This window comes from Lipotes vexillifer, unplaced genomic scaffold (genome assembly GCF_000442215.2).
Source record: "Lipotes vexillifer unplaced genomic scaffold, Lipotes_vexillifer_v1.1 scaffold415, whole genome shotgun sequence".
Lineage (NCBI taxonomy): Eukaryota > Metazoa > Chordata > Mammalia > Artiodactyla > Lipotidae > Lipotes > Lipotes vexillifer.
In genome coordinates, this window is record NW_006774345.1 from 3228997 (window position 1) to 3242548 (window position 13552).

The following is a 13552-nucleotide window of genomic DNA, read 5'->3' on the forward strand; positions in this document are numbered from 1 at the left end:
CACACTCTCCCCGACTCCTACCACACATATATCCACAGACACCAAATGGTGAGGCCTATGAAGGCCAGAAGTTTGTCTGTTTCTTTTCATCATGAACATACAGTACCTGTCACCGATGGCATGCTATGGATGCTCAGTAACCCTTGGTATGAATGAGGGAAGTAAACACCGGTTTATGAAGATTGTGAGACTCTTGAGTGCTCCACGTTGGCCAAAGTGAACATGGCAGAAGCTAATACTCAGGAGTTTAGGGCCACATATCGGATATACAAGGTTTTGATGATTATTTTAAAATAATATATGTGTGTGTATACAACATATATGTTATGTGTATGTCTATTTGTATTACATGCAGAGGAACTTCTACATTCGTTAAAAAAAAACTAGATTGTGAGCTTTAGGAGATTATTATATAAAGTTCAGACAGTGTCACATCTGTGGTATTTATCTGAATTACAGTGTAGTTGCTCAGTGATGTTTCTATTTTATTCAGTGTGAAAATGCATCCCTAAAAGAACAAATGGAGTCTGTAAGTAAAGAACTGGAGATTACCAAGGAAAAACTTCACACTATTGAACAAGCCTGGGAACAAGAAACTAAATTAGGTAAGTATTATGACTCTGATAATATAAAATGATTAAGATCTAATAGTGAATATTTTTCATTTAAAGTGCCTTTCTATACCAGATAAAAAGGAAGTATTTTGATAAAAATGCACTCTCTGCCTAACAGTTTAATTTAACAGGCAGTTGATGAATAATATCTTGTACTAACCTTTACCAAAGTTAGGTTTTTAGTTATTAAATTGGATTTGTTTCTAATGAAATCATATATGTTAAAAATGTATGACTGAGCATTAGCTGTACTGAACCATTTAACAATTAAGACTGATGATAATTTTGAAATACCTGTATTTTAGTTATAGTATTATGAGTTTTTTCACTGTATAAAGTTATATTAGGAATATATCATTTTATATTTTTAAATTAAAAGATCACCTAGAACATCAGAAAAATTTGAGAAGAATTTATATTGCTCATAGTTCCACTACTGTATCATTTTTTGTATGACCTTATACATGCTTATATATACTTTAAATTATAATAAACATTATATGCTATATTTAGTAGATATCAAAATATTTCATTTTTTATTCATCATACTTATAAATATTCATGCAGTAAGTTACTGTGTTTGGGTGATTAAATCACTAGCTTTTCTAATTTTTGCTATTGCTTATAGTGCTGCAGTGAACATCTTCATTTACATCTAACAGAGATATTGTCTTAAAGGGTATTGAAATCTTTGTGGCTTCTGCTAGGATTTTCCATTAGTTTTTCAAATGGTTATCCTAGTTCACAACATTTAAATAATTTTATCTCACTAGCATTATGCTTTATAATTTTCAAATAAATTTGCCCCTTTGGATAAAATGTTTTAATTTGTTTTCCAGACCTTAGAGCGCTAATGCTATTCAAAGTTTCTGTTACTATTAAATTGGTAACTGAGACATGTAGCTTAGAGAGGCTTAACATTGGGAAGTCTAAAATAAGCTACTTTTAAAAATGAACTTTTTAATTCATTAAGAGATTAAAAGTGAATTGACTTCCATGTAGCTCTTACACAAAAGAAGATACCATTTTAACTAAGATATAGAAAAGGATATTATATACAGTTTTAGTAAGTTCTTTGTTCATTCTATCCTGTGTTTCTTTAATAAGTGCTGAATTCCCTATAGAAATTCCTGAATTTTCAAATACCTTAATCTCTCCGATACATGGCTTTATAGCACTGAAGTTTTTTTTTTTTAATATAAAGTCTAGCTTTATTTTTTAAAAGATTTTACAAGTCTGTCAACCTCAAACATACATAGGTGAATTATTCATATCTTCCATCAGATGAGGCTTACAGTTTCAATCCCTCTCAGAAAAATATAAGTAAAAACTAAATTTTTTCACAAATATTTATCCACTACATTACTCAGCTTAGTTCTGAAATTTTCTCTCTATAAATACTTTAACACAGCTGCTAGTGGTAGTACTGTTGTTGTACAGCTGCACATGGCTATAATTTTACAAGCATGCCTTATTCTTGCTAGCTCCCTGGTTTGGCTCCAGGGTCCAAATCTTATAGAGGAAAAATAAAGGTTAACTGGGCTGCCAGAAAAGCACACTGAATGCATCCTGTAGTGCTCTGTGACAAGCCAGAGAAGTACAGCCTCCAGCAAGGTCCTGTGGAGAGGCAGCTCTGAGGTGGTTTAAATACCTTTGTTTAAGCTGTTTCCTTATCTTGGAATGACCTCACCATTGCCTGTCTTCCAAAGCCAAGGTTCGAATGTCAACCCCTCAATTCTGAACAAAGACATGAGAAGCTTCCCTCCAAATTCTGGAACTCCACAATATATCACTGAAGTTTAAAAGCTTTAATTTCCTGGTGCCCTTATATCTTTGTTTAAAAGTGTCACTTTTTTAGCTTTTTCCATGCAGGAATTGACTGGTGTTGGGCTGTTACCCTCTCTCTAGGATACTCCAAACACAAGAATATAGAGTAGACTAGTGTCTATTGCAGCCCCTGTGATGTGCCTCTTTTCATTATCAAAGTTTAGCACTAAAGAGAATGGAGAAGAGTGTTTATGTTCCTGGTATATCTGTATTTACTGCAACTTTTTTTTTTCTTTCCTTCATGGTGCTTAGGATTGCCTGAATGAATCTCTATACCATATGGTTTCCTAACACTTTTAGCTTCTTTCAGTAACATTACTGTTAGCTATTTGATCACTGCTTGCAGCAGCTATTCTAAAATCATATACTATTTAAAGACACATACAGAACAAAATGAAGCACTTCTTAAAGCTGAGACAGACACCAAAACAGTTTGTTTAGTTTCAAATATATATATATTTCTTTGAGCAAACTCAGTTATAAAACTCAAGCTTGTGAAGCTAGAAAGATAGGAGGTGGCATTATTGGTGTTACGACTGTTTACAGAGTAAATCACTGCTTATTAGTTCCTTAAAATAATTGACTTCCCTGAACATATGGTTAATTGACTCTCTAAAAAAATAAAACTACCAATTTTTTTTTCCTGGAGCATGTCTGTTATGCAAAGCAAAAGTATTAGTTTTCTCTTCTTAAAAGGTGACTAACTAATGATAATCCTACATGATGCCTTTTCATGGTAAATGAGGGGGCTTTCGTTCTCTTTTCATTTAACCACAAACTTCTGTGTCCAAAGACAAGCTATACAACTGCATATATGAGATAAGGGTATAATAACTGATAAAATAATTTAAAGTAAAATATTTGATATTAGATGTATACAAAAGCCAAATAAAAGTCAGGGTTAAATAAGATACTTGGCGAAATCCCTAAATCACATGGCTTCAGATTTTACTTTTTTACTCTGAGTCATTGCACTTGTATTCACAAAGTAGTGTTGCTTCACTGTATTGCCTCTTAATACAGTTTATCTCCTTTCAGTTAACAAAATATATTTATTTGCCCTTTTTTGACTATCTACATGTGACACCTCCTACACTACATCTTTTACATTGTTATTTCAGTTCAGGCATACCTTGGACATATTGCACGTTTGGCTCCAGATTGGCACAACAAAACAAATATTGCAATAAATGAGTCACAGGAATTTTTTTTGTCTCCCAGTACCTATAAAACTTATGTTTACACTATACTATAGTCTATTAGTGTGCAACAGTATTATGTCTAAAAAAAATGTACACACCTTAATTTTAAAATACTTTATTGCTAAAAAAATGCTAGCCATCATCTGAACCTTCATTTTGTCTTAATATTAACATCAGAGATCACTGATCATAGATACAATAACAAATATAATAAAAAAGTTTGAAATATTGTGAGGATTACTAGTGTGATACAGAGACACGAAGTGAGCAAATGCTGTTGGAAACATGGCACCGACAGAGTTGCTTGACTCAGGGTTGTTTGCCACAGACCTTCAATTTAAAAACAAACAAAAACAAAAATATGCAGTATTTGCAAAGCTCCATAAAGCAAAGCACAATGAAATAAGGTATGCCTGTAATCCTATGAAGAATAATTTGTATTATCATTTGATTGACGAAACATGTAAATCCCAGAGAGATTAGGATAGGCAGCATACGGATAAGAAGTAACAGAGCTGAGACTAGAGTCCAGGTCTGTCATAATTCAAAAGGCTCGTGTGTTTTCTGCAGAACAATATTGCTTCCTTACATACAATGTCTAAAATATCTGGGATAACTTTAGATAAGAACAGCGTGAGATTTACCAAAGTATTGTTGCATTTAGGAAATGAATCTAACATGGATAAGGCAAAGAAATCAATAACCAATAGTGAGATTGTTTCTATTTCAAAAAAAATCACTATGCTGGAGATGAAGGAATTAAATGAAAGGCAGCGGGCTGAACATTCTCAAAAAATGTATGAACATGTGAAGACTTCATTGAAGCAAGTGGAAGAACGTAATTTTGAATTGGAAACCAAATTTGCTGAGGTTTGATATTATTATTTTTTTTTCATGCAGTTAGAGAGTAAAAAATTAGTCATGGGGGCTTCCCTGGTGGCGTAGTGGTTGAGAGTCCGCCTGCATCCGATGCAGGGGATACGGGTTCGTGCCCGGTATGGGAAGATCCCACATGCCGCCGAGTGCCTGGGCCCGTGAGCCATGGCCGCTGAGCCTGTGCGTCTGGAGCCTGTGCTCCTCAGCGGGAGAGGCCGCAATAGTGAGAGGCCCGCATACCGCAACAAAAAAAAAAAAAAAAAGAAGAAGAAAAAAATTAGTCATGGTAGCCATTGTATTATTGGAGGAAGTTTGTTTGTAACTCTGAAGTAGCATATTAATATAGTGCTTGTGTTTCATGTAATGGGTAAATAATGTATTTTTAAATCTGAAATGTTTAAAAAGAAAGCAGGTATTTCTGTGATTGAGTTTTTATTTCTCACCAGCATTACATTATTAGATTTAATGTGCAAAAAGATGTTATTTGCTTAATAATGGAATTGCCTTCCACTACCATCCCTTCATTTAACAGTTATTATTTCTGAGTGCCGAGTACATGCCAGATGCTGTATGGGGACTGGAGTTATAGCATGAAATAAAATAGACAGTAATCTCTCCTTTCAGGGACTTCATTCTAATGGGAAGTTTTAGACTTTTGATATGGTCAAAATTACTAAATTGGCTGGCAATAATGTAGTTTGCAAATATTCAATAATTTATGATGAAGTAGCACTCATAATATTCCTTTACCTTGAGAATGTGTATTTCTCAAATCATTCATGTTATTTTGTTTATTTTAAATGTCATTATATATTAATAAGATTTTATTAACTATTTAGATTTATTTATAGATGATATAGTTGAAGTAAAATATAATGAGCATATGGCATTTCAAGTAAATTAAGAATATCAGAGATTCATATCTTATTAGATTGTGAGTTGATTAATATAAATGACTTTGGGTGGGTTGACATACAACTAGAGTTTTCATAATTTGTTCCTGGCTTTTTCTCCCCTTATCTTCGTCAATCTATTCTTAATACTTCACACCCAATGCAGTATCTGGACTAATGCAAAGTAAAGAGGACTACAGTGTGCTGAAAGGTATAATAAAAGGAAAATGTCACCAAAAACTAACATTTCTGAACGGTTTTTGTTACTTTTTCTCAGCTTACCAAAATCAATTTGGAAGCGCAGAAAGCGGAACAGATGTTAAGAGATGAATTAGCTGATAGTGTGAGCAAGACAGTAAGTGACGCTGATAGGCAACATATTCTAGAATTAGAGAAGAGTGAAATGGAACTAAAAGTTGAAGTATCAAAGTAAGTTCATGTGGAGTTTTTAGTCATTTGATTAGCTGTGTCTACTCTAATTTGTGTTTATGAGCTCTAATTACAGTGGTAAAGGGGTAGTATCCTTAGTGGCAATTGTTACTGGTTTCTTTTTATTAGAACAGGGTTAAATAATATTAACAAGATTGATTTTTAACTAGCATAAGTAATAATATTGAAGAGGAAATAACTTCTCAAGATTTACATTTTTCAGAGCCCAGGAAGGAATAGTATTATAGGAAACACTGAACTTGAAATCAAGACTCTCTGAGATCTAGTTTTTCCACATACTAATATTTTTTTGGAGGGAAGGGTTGTGGCCGTTTAATTTGTTTAAACTTAACTTATTAAGGGAGTAATAATACTTATTTCATAAAGTTGCTGTAAAAATAGAAAGCAAATACAGATTTTGATTCAGTTTACATCTATTAAACATATACTGACTCATCTAATTACACTTAATAACCCTGATAACAGTGTTGTTTTCATTTTACATAAGGAAACAGTTTATTCTCTTAGAATTCAAAATATCAATATATGTAAGGAGGGAATACTGTGTATACCAGGTAGATGCTGTCTAATCACTCTTTTGTAATTATGTGTTACTTCATTAGAAAAGTATGAGGATCCCTGAGTTGATCTGTCTAGCACAGATAATTAGTAAAAAGGGTTTATGGCTTACCCATAAAGTTATAGCCACTGTTCTAGAGTCTTGATAGCCCTTTTGGGAATATCAGTTATTCCCAGCCCTTTTCACTATGAATGACCCCATTTTTTTTCTTCCTTTCACCTCATGTACTTCATCTTTTGAAGTAAACTAATTTATAATTACTCATTTTGTTATATTTTAATTGGTGAAAACTTACATAACTGGCGGTAAGAGCTTCTAATCAATATGAGGAAACCTGACTTATGTTACGCTGAACTAAAATTATTCCAGCCCAAAGTAAAATGCATTTTATTTTACCTGTTTAATCTTATCTTTTTTTTTTTTTTTTAACATCTTTATTGGGGTATAATTGCTTTACAATGGTGTGTTAGTTTCTGCTTTATAACAGAGTGAGTCAGTTATACATATATATATGTTCCCATATCTCTTCCCTCTTTGTCTCCCTCCCTCCCACCCTCCCCATCCCACCCCTCCAGATAGCCACAAAGAACCGAGCCGGTTTCCCTGTGCCATGCGGCTGCTTCCCACTGGCTATCCACCTTACGTTTGTTAGTGTTACCTGTTTAATCTTATCAAAATAGTCATATAGGAAATTTGATAACTTACCATCAAGCTCCACCCTCTTTTTGCAATTGTAGTAATTGTGTAATCTCTTTTTCACATTTCTGGTAACTAGCAAATTAAAATAAAGCAAATCAAAACATACATTAATTGATCTAGGGAACCTGGCAATTTTAAATTTCTATATTCTTAACTGTACAGTTTATCAAGTAAGCCTACTTAATACCTTATTCCGTCTATACCAAACCATGACAATAAGCATCTCATGAAAAAAAGTGTGAGAGAGGAGTTCTTTTAACATATACATTTGGAAAATGCGAAAAATGGTTGAAATAATTTACTCTAGAACTTCTCAGAGCATTTGATATGATATGTATATGAGTCTTCAAGGGAGAGGAATGTTGGGAATGGAGTATTTTTTACAGAGCATTTGTTAACTCGTCATGGAATTATGTTTCATGAAACAGTTCAAGAAACTTTAGTATTTCATACAAAGAAGAGATGCTGCAAACTAATGGCTTTTCCAAGGGTCTAGAAATTTGAAATTTTAATATTTATTTACTTAGAAAATGTACCCAGTTGTATCTGAAGTATCTTATCACTTCCTAGACTAAAAGAGATTTCCGACATTGCCAAAAGGCAAGTTGAAATTTTGAATGCACAACAACAGTCCAGGGAAAAGGAAGTAGAGTCCATCAGAATGCAGCTGTTAGACTATCAGGTATGTGCAGTATTAACTCTTCTATATAGATTCTTTTCTTTTTCCTAAATTTACATTAGATATTGGGATGATTTTGTAGTTTTAATCAGAGGATATATCAGCTAGAGGCTCCTATTTTTGTTAGTTGTAAGTTGATTAGAAAAACTCGTTAATTTGAAATGCCATTCATAACACAGAAAAGCATTTAAATGCTTACAGATGCATTGTGCTGGCTGCTGATCAAAGTCCAGACAGTGAGGAGAAACATGTCTTTCATAACAATATTTTCTCTTGTATTTATATATAGTTTTTCACATATTCTCACATTATAAGTTTTCTTAGGATTAAAAAACCCCACATTGTTTGCATTAGTATTATTATCAATACTGTTATTAATATATGGAAGTTTTCAAAAAAACAGTAATATTCCAACTGTTAGATGCCAGATTTAGATTTTAAGTAAGTTTGATTCTAGGTTTCTACACTTCTTTTGCAATTAAAGCAAGGTTAGATTTTTGTAGGATCTCATGTAGCACCTTGTTTTAAATTTTATTTAGTAAATTGTGATTTTAAATCCATGATAAGTTTCATTGGGAAAACTTGAAACTTCCTACAAACATATATTTTTTATATTAGGCACAGTCTGATGAAAAGGCACTAATTGCCAAGCTGCACCAACACATTGTCTCTCTTCAAGTTAGTGAGGCTACCGCTCTTGGTAAGTTGGAGTCGGTTACATCTAAGCTGCAGAAGATGGAGGCCCATAATTTGCGCTTAGAGCAGAAACTTGATGAAAAAGAACAAGCTCTCTATTCTGCCCGTTTGGAGGGGAGAAACAGAGCAACACATCTGCGCCAAACAATTCAGTCTCTACGACGGCAATTTAGTGGAGCTTTACCCTTGCCACAGCAGGAAACGTTCTCTAAAACAATGATTCAGTTACAAAACGACAAAATGAAGATAATGCAAGAAATGAAAAATTCTCAACAAGAACATAGAAATATGAAGAACAAAACACTGGAGATGGAATTAAAGTTAAAGGGGCTGGAAGAGTTAATAAGCACTTTAAAGGATGCCAGGGGAGCCCAAAAGGTAAAACATTAAGTTCAGTATTTTCAAAAGAGTTATGTAATAACTTTGAGTTAATATGTGCCTATGTGAATAATGCTTAATATATGAAAAAAATTCCAAGTATAATTTATTAATTCAGGTTTTATACATTAGGAGTTTGGGCTATTTGGATATCTTTTTATAAATAAAATGAGACTCCTCTAAGCCATGGTTTCAATAGAAATGCTTAGATTGTATAATATCAAAGAATTTTAAACACTCTAGGAAAGTTTATATATTAATTAAATACTAATTATAATTGTTCTTAAACATTATAGTGGTTAGTTGAATTCTACTCTTCATAATTATTATATTTAAAATTATTCACAAGTAGTAGGCCCACATTTATTTTTTAATATGTTTGTTTTTGCCCTCATTTGGAAGGAAGTAAACGAAAAATAATTATTTAGAAATTAAATATTATTCTCTAGGCTAGAAACATTTAGGATTTTTATTTATGAAAGTAAAATGAATGTTGCAATTACATACATACACTAAGGACCCAGTAAATATATGAAAGTAAATGAATAAATGAAAGTGAATGTTAGTGATATCCATTCCAACATCATTTGAAAAATGTTTTATGTTAAGATCCCACATATTAGAAAAGTCTGGAAATTCTAAATAAACTTCCTTGTGGAACAACCAAGGATAATTTTATATCTTATTTTGTTATAGAATGTCCATTAATTTGAGTTAAAATCATTAAGATCAGTGGAGAAATATTTGTTTATATAGTATTTACATTTGTATGTATAATTTGTAAATCTTCAGGTAATCATTTGGCATACGAAGATAGAAGAACTCCGTCTTCAAGAGCTTAAACTCAGTCGAGAATTAGTCAAAGATAAAGAAGAAATAAAATATTTGAATAATATAATTTCTGAGTATGAGCATACAATCAGTAGTCTGGAGGAAGATATTGTGCAGCAGAATAAGGTTTCATTTTATATTTACTTTCGTATTTGTTGCTAAGATTTTTAACATAACAACATTGCATGGGTGACTACATTATTTTCCTAATTGAGTGTAGCTCCCATTATTATTGATATAAAATATTCTGTTTCTTATTCTTTAAACTATTCTAAAAATACATATTTATTTAGTTGCGTTAATAGTCTTAAAATGAATAATTCATAAGCAAACTTACTTGGTAAGTTAATTTTTGTTTCAATATTAGTTATTTGACTTTTCATGGTTACAAGTTTCTGCTGGCTCTCACTGATGGAATAGGAGAAGGCAGCTTGGTGTAGAATAAAGCACAAAGGCTTTGGAGGCAGATGATATTCACTAAGCACATGCTTGCTTGCTTCAGAAATTCTGTTGTTCCTTCTGCTTAGATTGTTCTTACTCCAGATAACAGTATTGATAATGCTTTCATTGCCTTCTGGGCTTAGCTCAAATGTCTTACCTTATCAGTGAGGCCTTCACTAGCCACTCAGTCTACAACAGTAAATCTTATCAGCAAGATTCCCTGAATAGGGATTACCTAGTTTCATTTTACTCCATAGCACTCATCACCCTCTGACATATTACATACTTACTTGTTTATTGACTATCTCCCCCTCACTAGTGTATAAGTTCTGTAGTGAAAGGTACTTGGTTTTGTTCACTGCTGCGTTCTCATTGTCTTGAATAGTGCTTGCCACACAGAATGTGTCATTAAACATGTTTTGGATGAATGGATGGATGGGTATGTGGATGGATTGAAATCCTGACTCCAAATCTGCCTGTCTCTGTGATCTTAGGCAAATCACTTCATCTCTGAATTTACTTCCTTTTTCCATAAAATGAAAATAATAGTGACCTCAAAGGGTTGTTGTGAGGATTAAATAAGAAAAATGTGTGTAAAAATTCCTGGTAAGTATCTCTGTGTGTGTCTGACCCAAACTGTCTTTTTCAGTTTCACGAAGAAAGACAAATGGCCTGGGATCAGAGAGAAGTTGAGCTAGAACGTCAACTAGATGTTTTTGACCGTCAGCAAAATGAAATACTAAATGCAGCACAAAAGGTATGAATGATTAGTCTTGTTTACTACTCTGTAGCACGGCCTATAATGTTAACAAATAGAAATATTTTCTAAAGTCAGATGGAATTTTAGTTGATGGTATCTTTTTATGTTTCAACTGTAAGTGGAGTTTAACCATGTCATGTCATATAGTTGTAAAAATTAATATTGTTCTTCTCAATGCTGCAACTGCTTTTTTAAAAAAATTCTATTTCTCAATAGTTTGAAGAGGCTACAGGATCAATGCCAGACCCTAGTTTGCCCCTTCCAAATCAACTTGAGATTGCTCTAAGAAAAATTAAGGAGAATATTCGAATAATCCTAGAAACACAGGCAACATGCAAATCACTAGAAGAGGTAATTAGAAGAATTTGCATTTTGATTAGTGCATTATTAGGTATGCTTGTGGCATTTTCTAAGTAATATTTTTAAATGAGGATGAAGCATAAAATGATGAATCTGTTGCTTATTCCACTCTCCTTTTTTATTCTCCTATAATGTTTCTAGTAGCTGATAAAGAACAGCAGGTATGGCTAATTTGAAATTACTCTCCTTTTAATCATTATTTGCCACTTTTGGGCATGTTCTTCAGTTGCTAGCGTGAAAGGAAACAAAAAGAGCATTTGACTGTAGCTTTATGAACAATGTATTTCTTTCCTCCCTATGATCAAGAATTGTTTTCATCCTTGTTTGTTTTTGTTTTATTTTGAAGTGCATGTTTTATACTCTGAATCAATTTTCAGTTTATTCCATTTTGTAGATAGTTAAAGGGTTTGAAGGTAAATTAGAGATTATCTCTTAGTTTAATCTAGGTCTTAAATTTGGTTAATAGATGATTAGATCTGTCTTCTTTATTAAATTCTACAGAAAATAGTATAAACTGAGTATGTTTAGATGTCAACTAAAATGAAAATCATATTAACTGTAAATACATTTAAAATAATTTTTTAAATTGTGTACTTTTAAACCAACTGAGGAAACTTAGATTGTCTTCTGTAATTGTAAATTTGTTGTTTATGTGTATTGCCGCTGAGTTACTAGATATTAAATATCTGCCTTAATTATGTTGAGGAGAACACACTTTCTTCTGTTTTGTTTTGATAAGCTGCAGATTTTATAATAGTTACCCATTGACTCAGGCCACTAAAATTCCAATTTTTATACTTTGTTGACTTTATAGGTTACTCTTCTAGTGCTCTAAGTCAGTGGACCAAAATAAAAGGAATGGTTTATTACATTTTCTTTCTAAATCTATCACCACCACACATTTCTAGTTCTAAATCTATAAGACCTAAATAAAGTACTGTAAGTAAATTTCATTTTCAGCATAACAGTGAAATTTCTAACACATGTGATAATCTTACAAATAAGTAAAATATACATGTAGATAACTGCTGTCACATAGAAATACAGTCGATTAACCTTATTAAGTATCATTTGGCTATTATAAGTATGATGTGAAAAATAAAATGAAACTCCTTTCCTTATAGCTAATCTGACTAAAATTCAGATGAAGCATTTTTAAAAGAAAAATATATTTTTTTATGATTTGATCATTGCAGAAGCTAAAAAAAAAAGAATCTGCTTTACGGTTAGCAGAGGAAAATATTCTGTCAAGAGACAAAGTAATTAATGAACTGAGGCTTCGATTGCCTGCCACTGCAGAACGAGAAAAGCTTATAGCTGAGCTAGGAAGAAAAGAGGTGGAACCAAAATCTCATCACACATTGAAACTTGCTCATCAGACCATTGCAAACATGCAAGCAAGGTTAAATCAAAAGGAAGAAGTGTTAAAGAAGTATCAACATCTTCTAGAAAAAGCCAGAGAGGTATTTTATTATATTATGTTATGCTCTTTTATTTATTATTATGTTTTTTAGACAAATGCCAAATACTGTTCTGCCCTGAAGTGGTATTTCATTTCTTGTTTTCAAATGATTCTATTCAGGTATTGTTACTTTCACGTGATTGGATTACAGATCTGTCAGTAAAACTGGCAGTTGTGTTATGGACCGACTAAATTGCTAAATTAGGCTTTCATGGTGAAACTGTGTGATTTTGAAAAATATCATTTGAGTTAATAGGTAAAGACTGAGGCAGTAAGTTAGAATGAAATCTGTCACACAGGTATCAGTGGAAATCAAATTTGCTAGAACTTGGAGGGGGAAAAAATCTGACATTTAAAAATTTGCTAGAAACGAGTTAAAAGCTGATGGATGCATATTATTCTAATATTAACAATAAATTATGCTCTAAGGCTGGGCTTGTCAATTTGAACATGTGCTAGGGGAAATGTATACAGGTATAAATAAATACATGCAGATGTTGTTCCTTCTCTATCTCATAAGGATTTTAGAAGGTAAAGATAAAATATTTAAGACCTTTAGAATGTGAATTTATTTGAATCATAATATAAGATATAGTTTTGATTTCTTGTAAAACAGGAACAAAGAGAAATTGTTAAGAAACATGAAGAGGAACTTCTTATTCTTCATCATAAATTAGAACTACAGGCTGATAGTTCACTCAGTAAATTCAAAGAAACAACTTGGGTAAGATTCTAAGAACTTTGTTCTATTCTTTATTGATTTTTGAGACCATGCAATTGAAAATTTAGCTCTCCCTTTTTTTTTTTCTTTTTGGACTAGAAGCC

The 13552-nt window shown here is 32.4% G+C and overlaps 1 protein-coding gene across 1 annotated transcript in view; it reads left to right on the forward strand.

Moving 5' to 3' along the window:
* The window catches only part of CEP290 (centrosomal protein 290), a 99074-nt gene that overhangs the window by 51953 nt on the left and 33569 nt on the right, over window positions 1–13552 (forward strand). Inside the window, exons 26-35 of the mRNA XM_007449121.1 lie at window positions 494–605; window positions 4308–4513; window positions 5690–5841; window positions 7691–7802; window positions 8418–8873; window positions 9666–9830; window positions 10795–10902; window positions 11122–11256; window positions 12462–12728; window positions 13344–13451. Of these exons, the coding sequence (XP_007449183.1) occupies window positions 494–605; window positions 4308–4513; window positions 5690–5841; window positions 7691–7802; window positions 8418–8873; window positions 9666–9830; window positions 10795–10902; window positions 11122–11256; window positions 12462–12728; window positions 13344–13451 (1821 nt within the window). The remainder of the gene's footprint in view (window positions 1–493; window positions 606–4307; window positions 4514–5689; window positions 5842–7690; window positions 7803–8417; window positions 8874–9665; window positions 9831–10794; window positions 10903–11121; window positions 11257–12461; window positions 12729–13343; window positions 13452–13552) is intronic.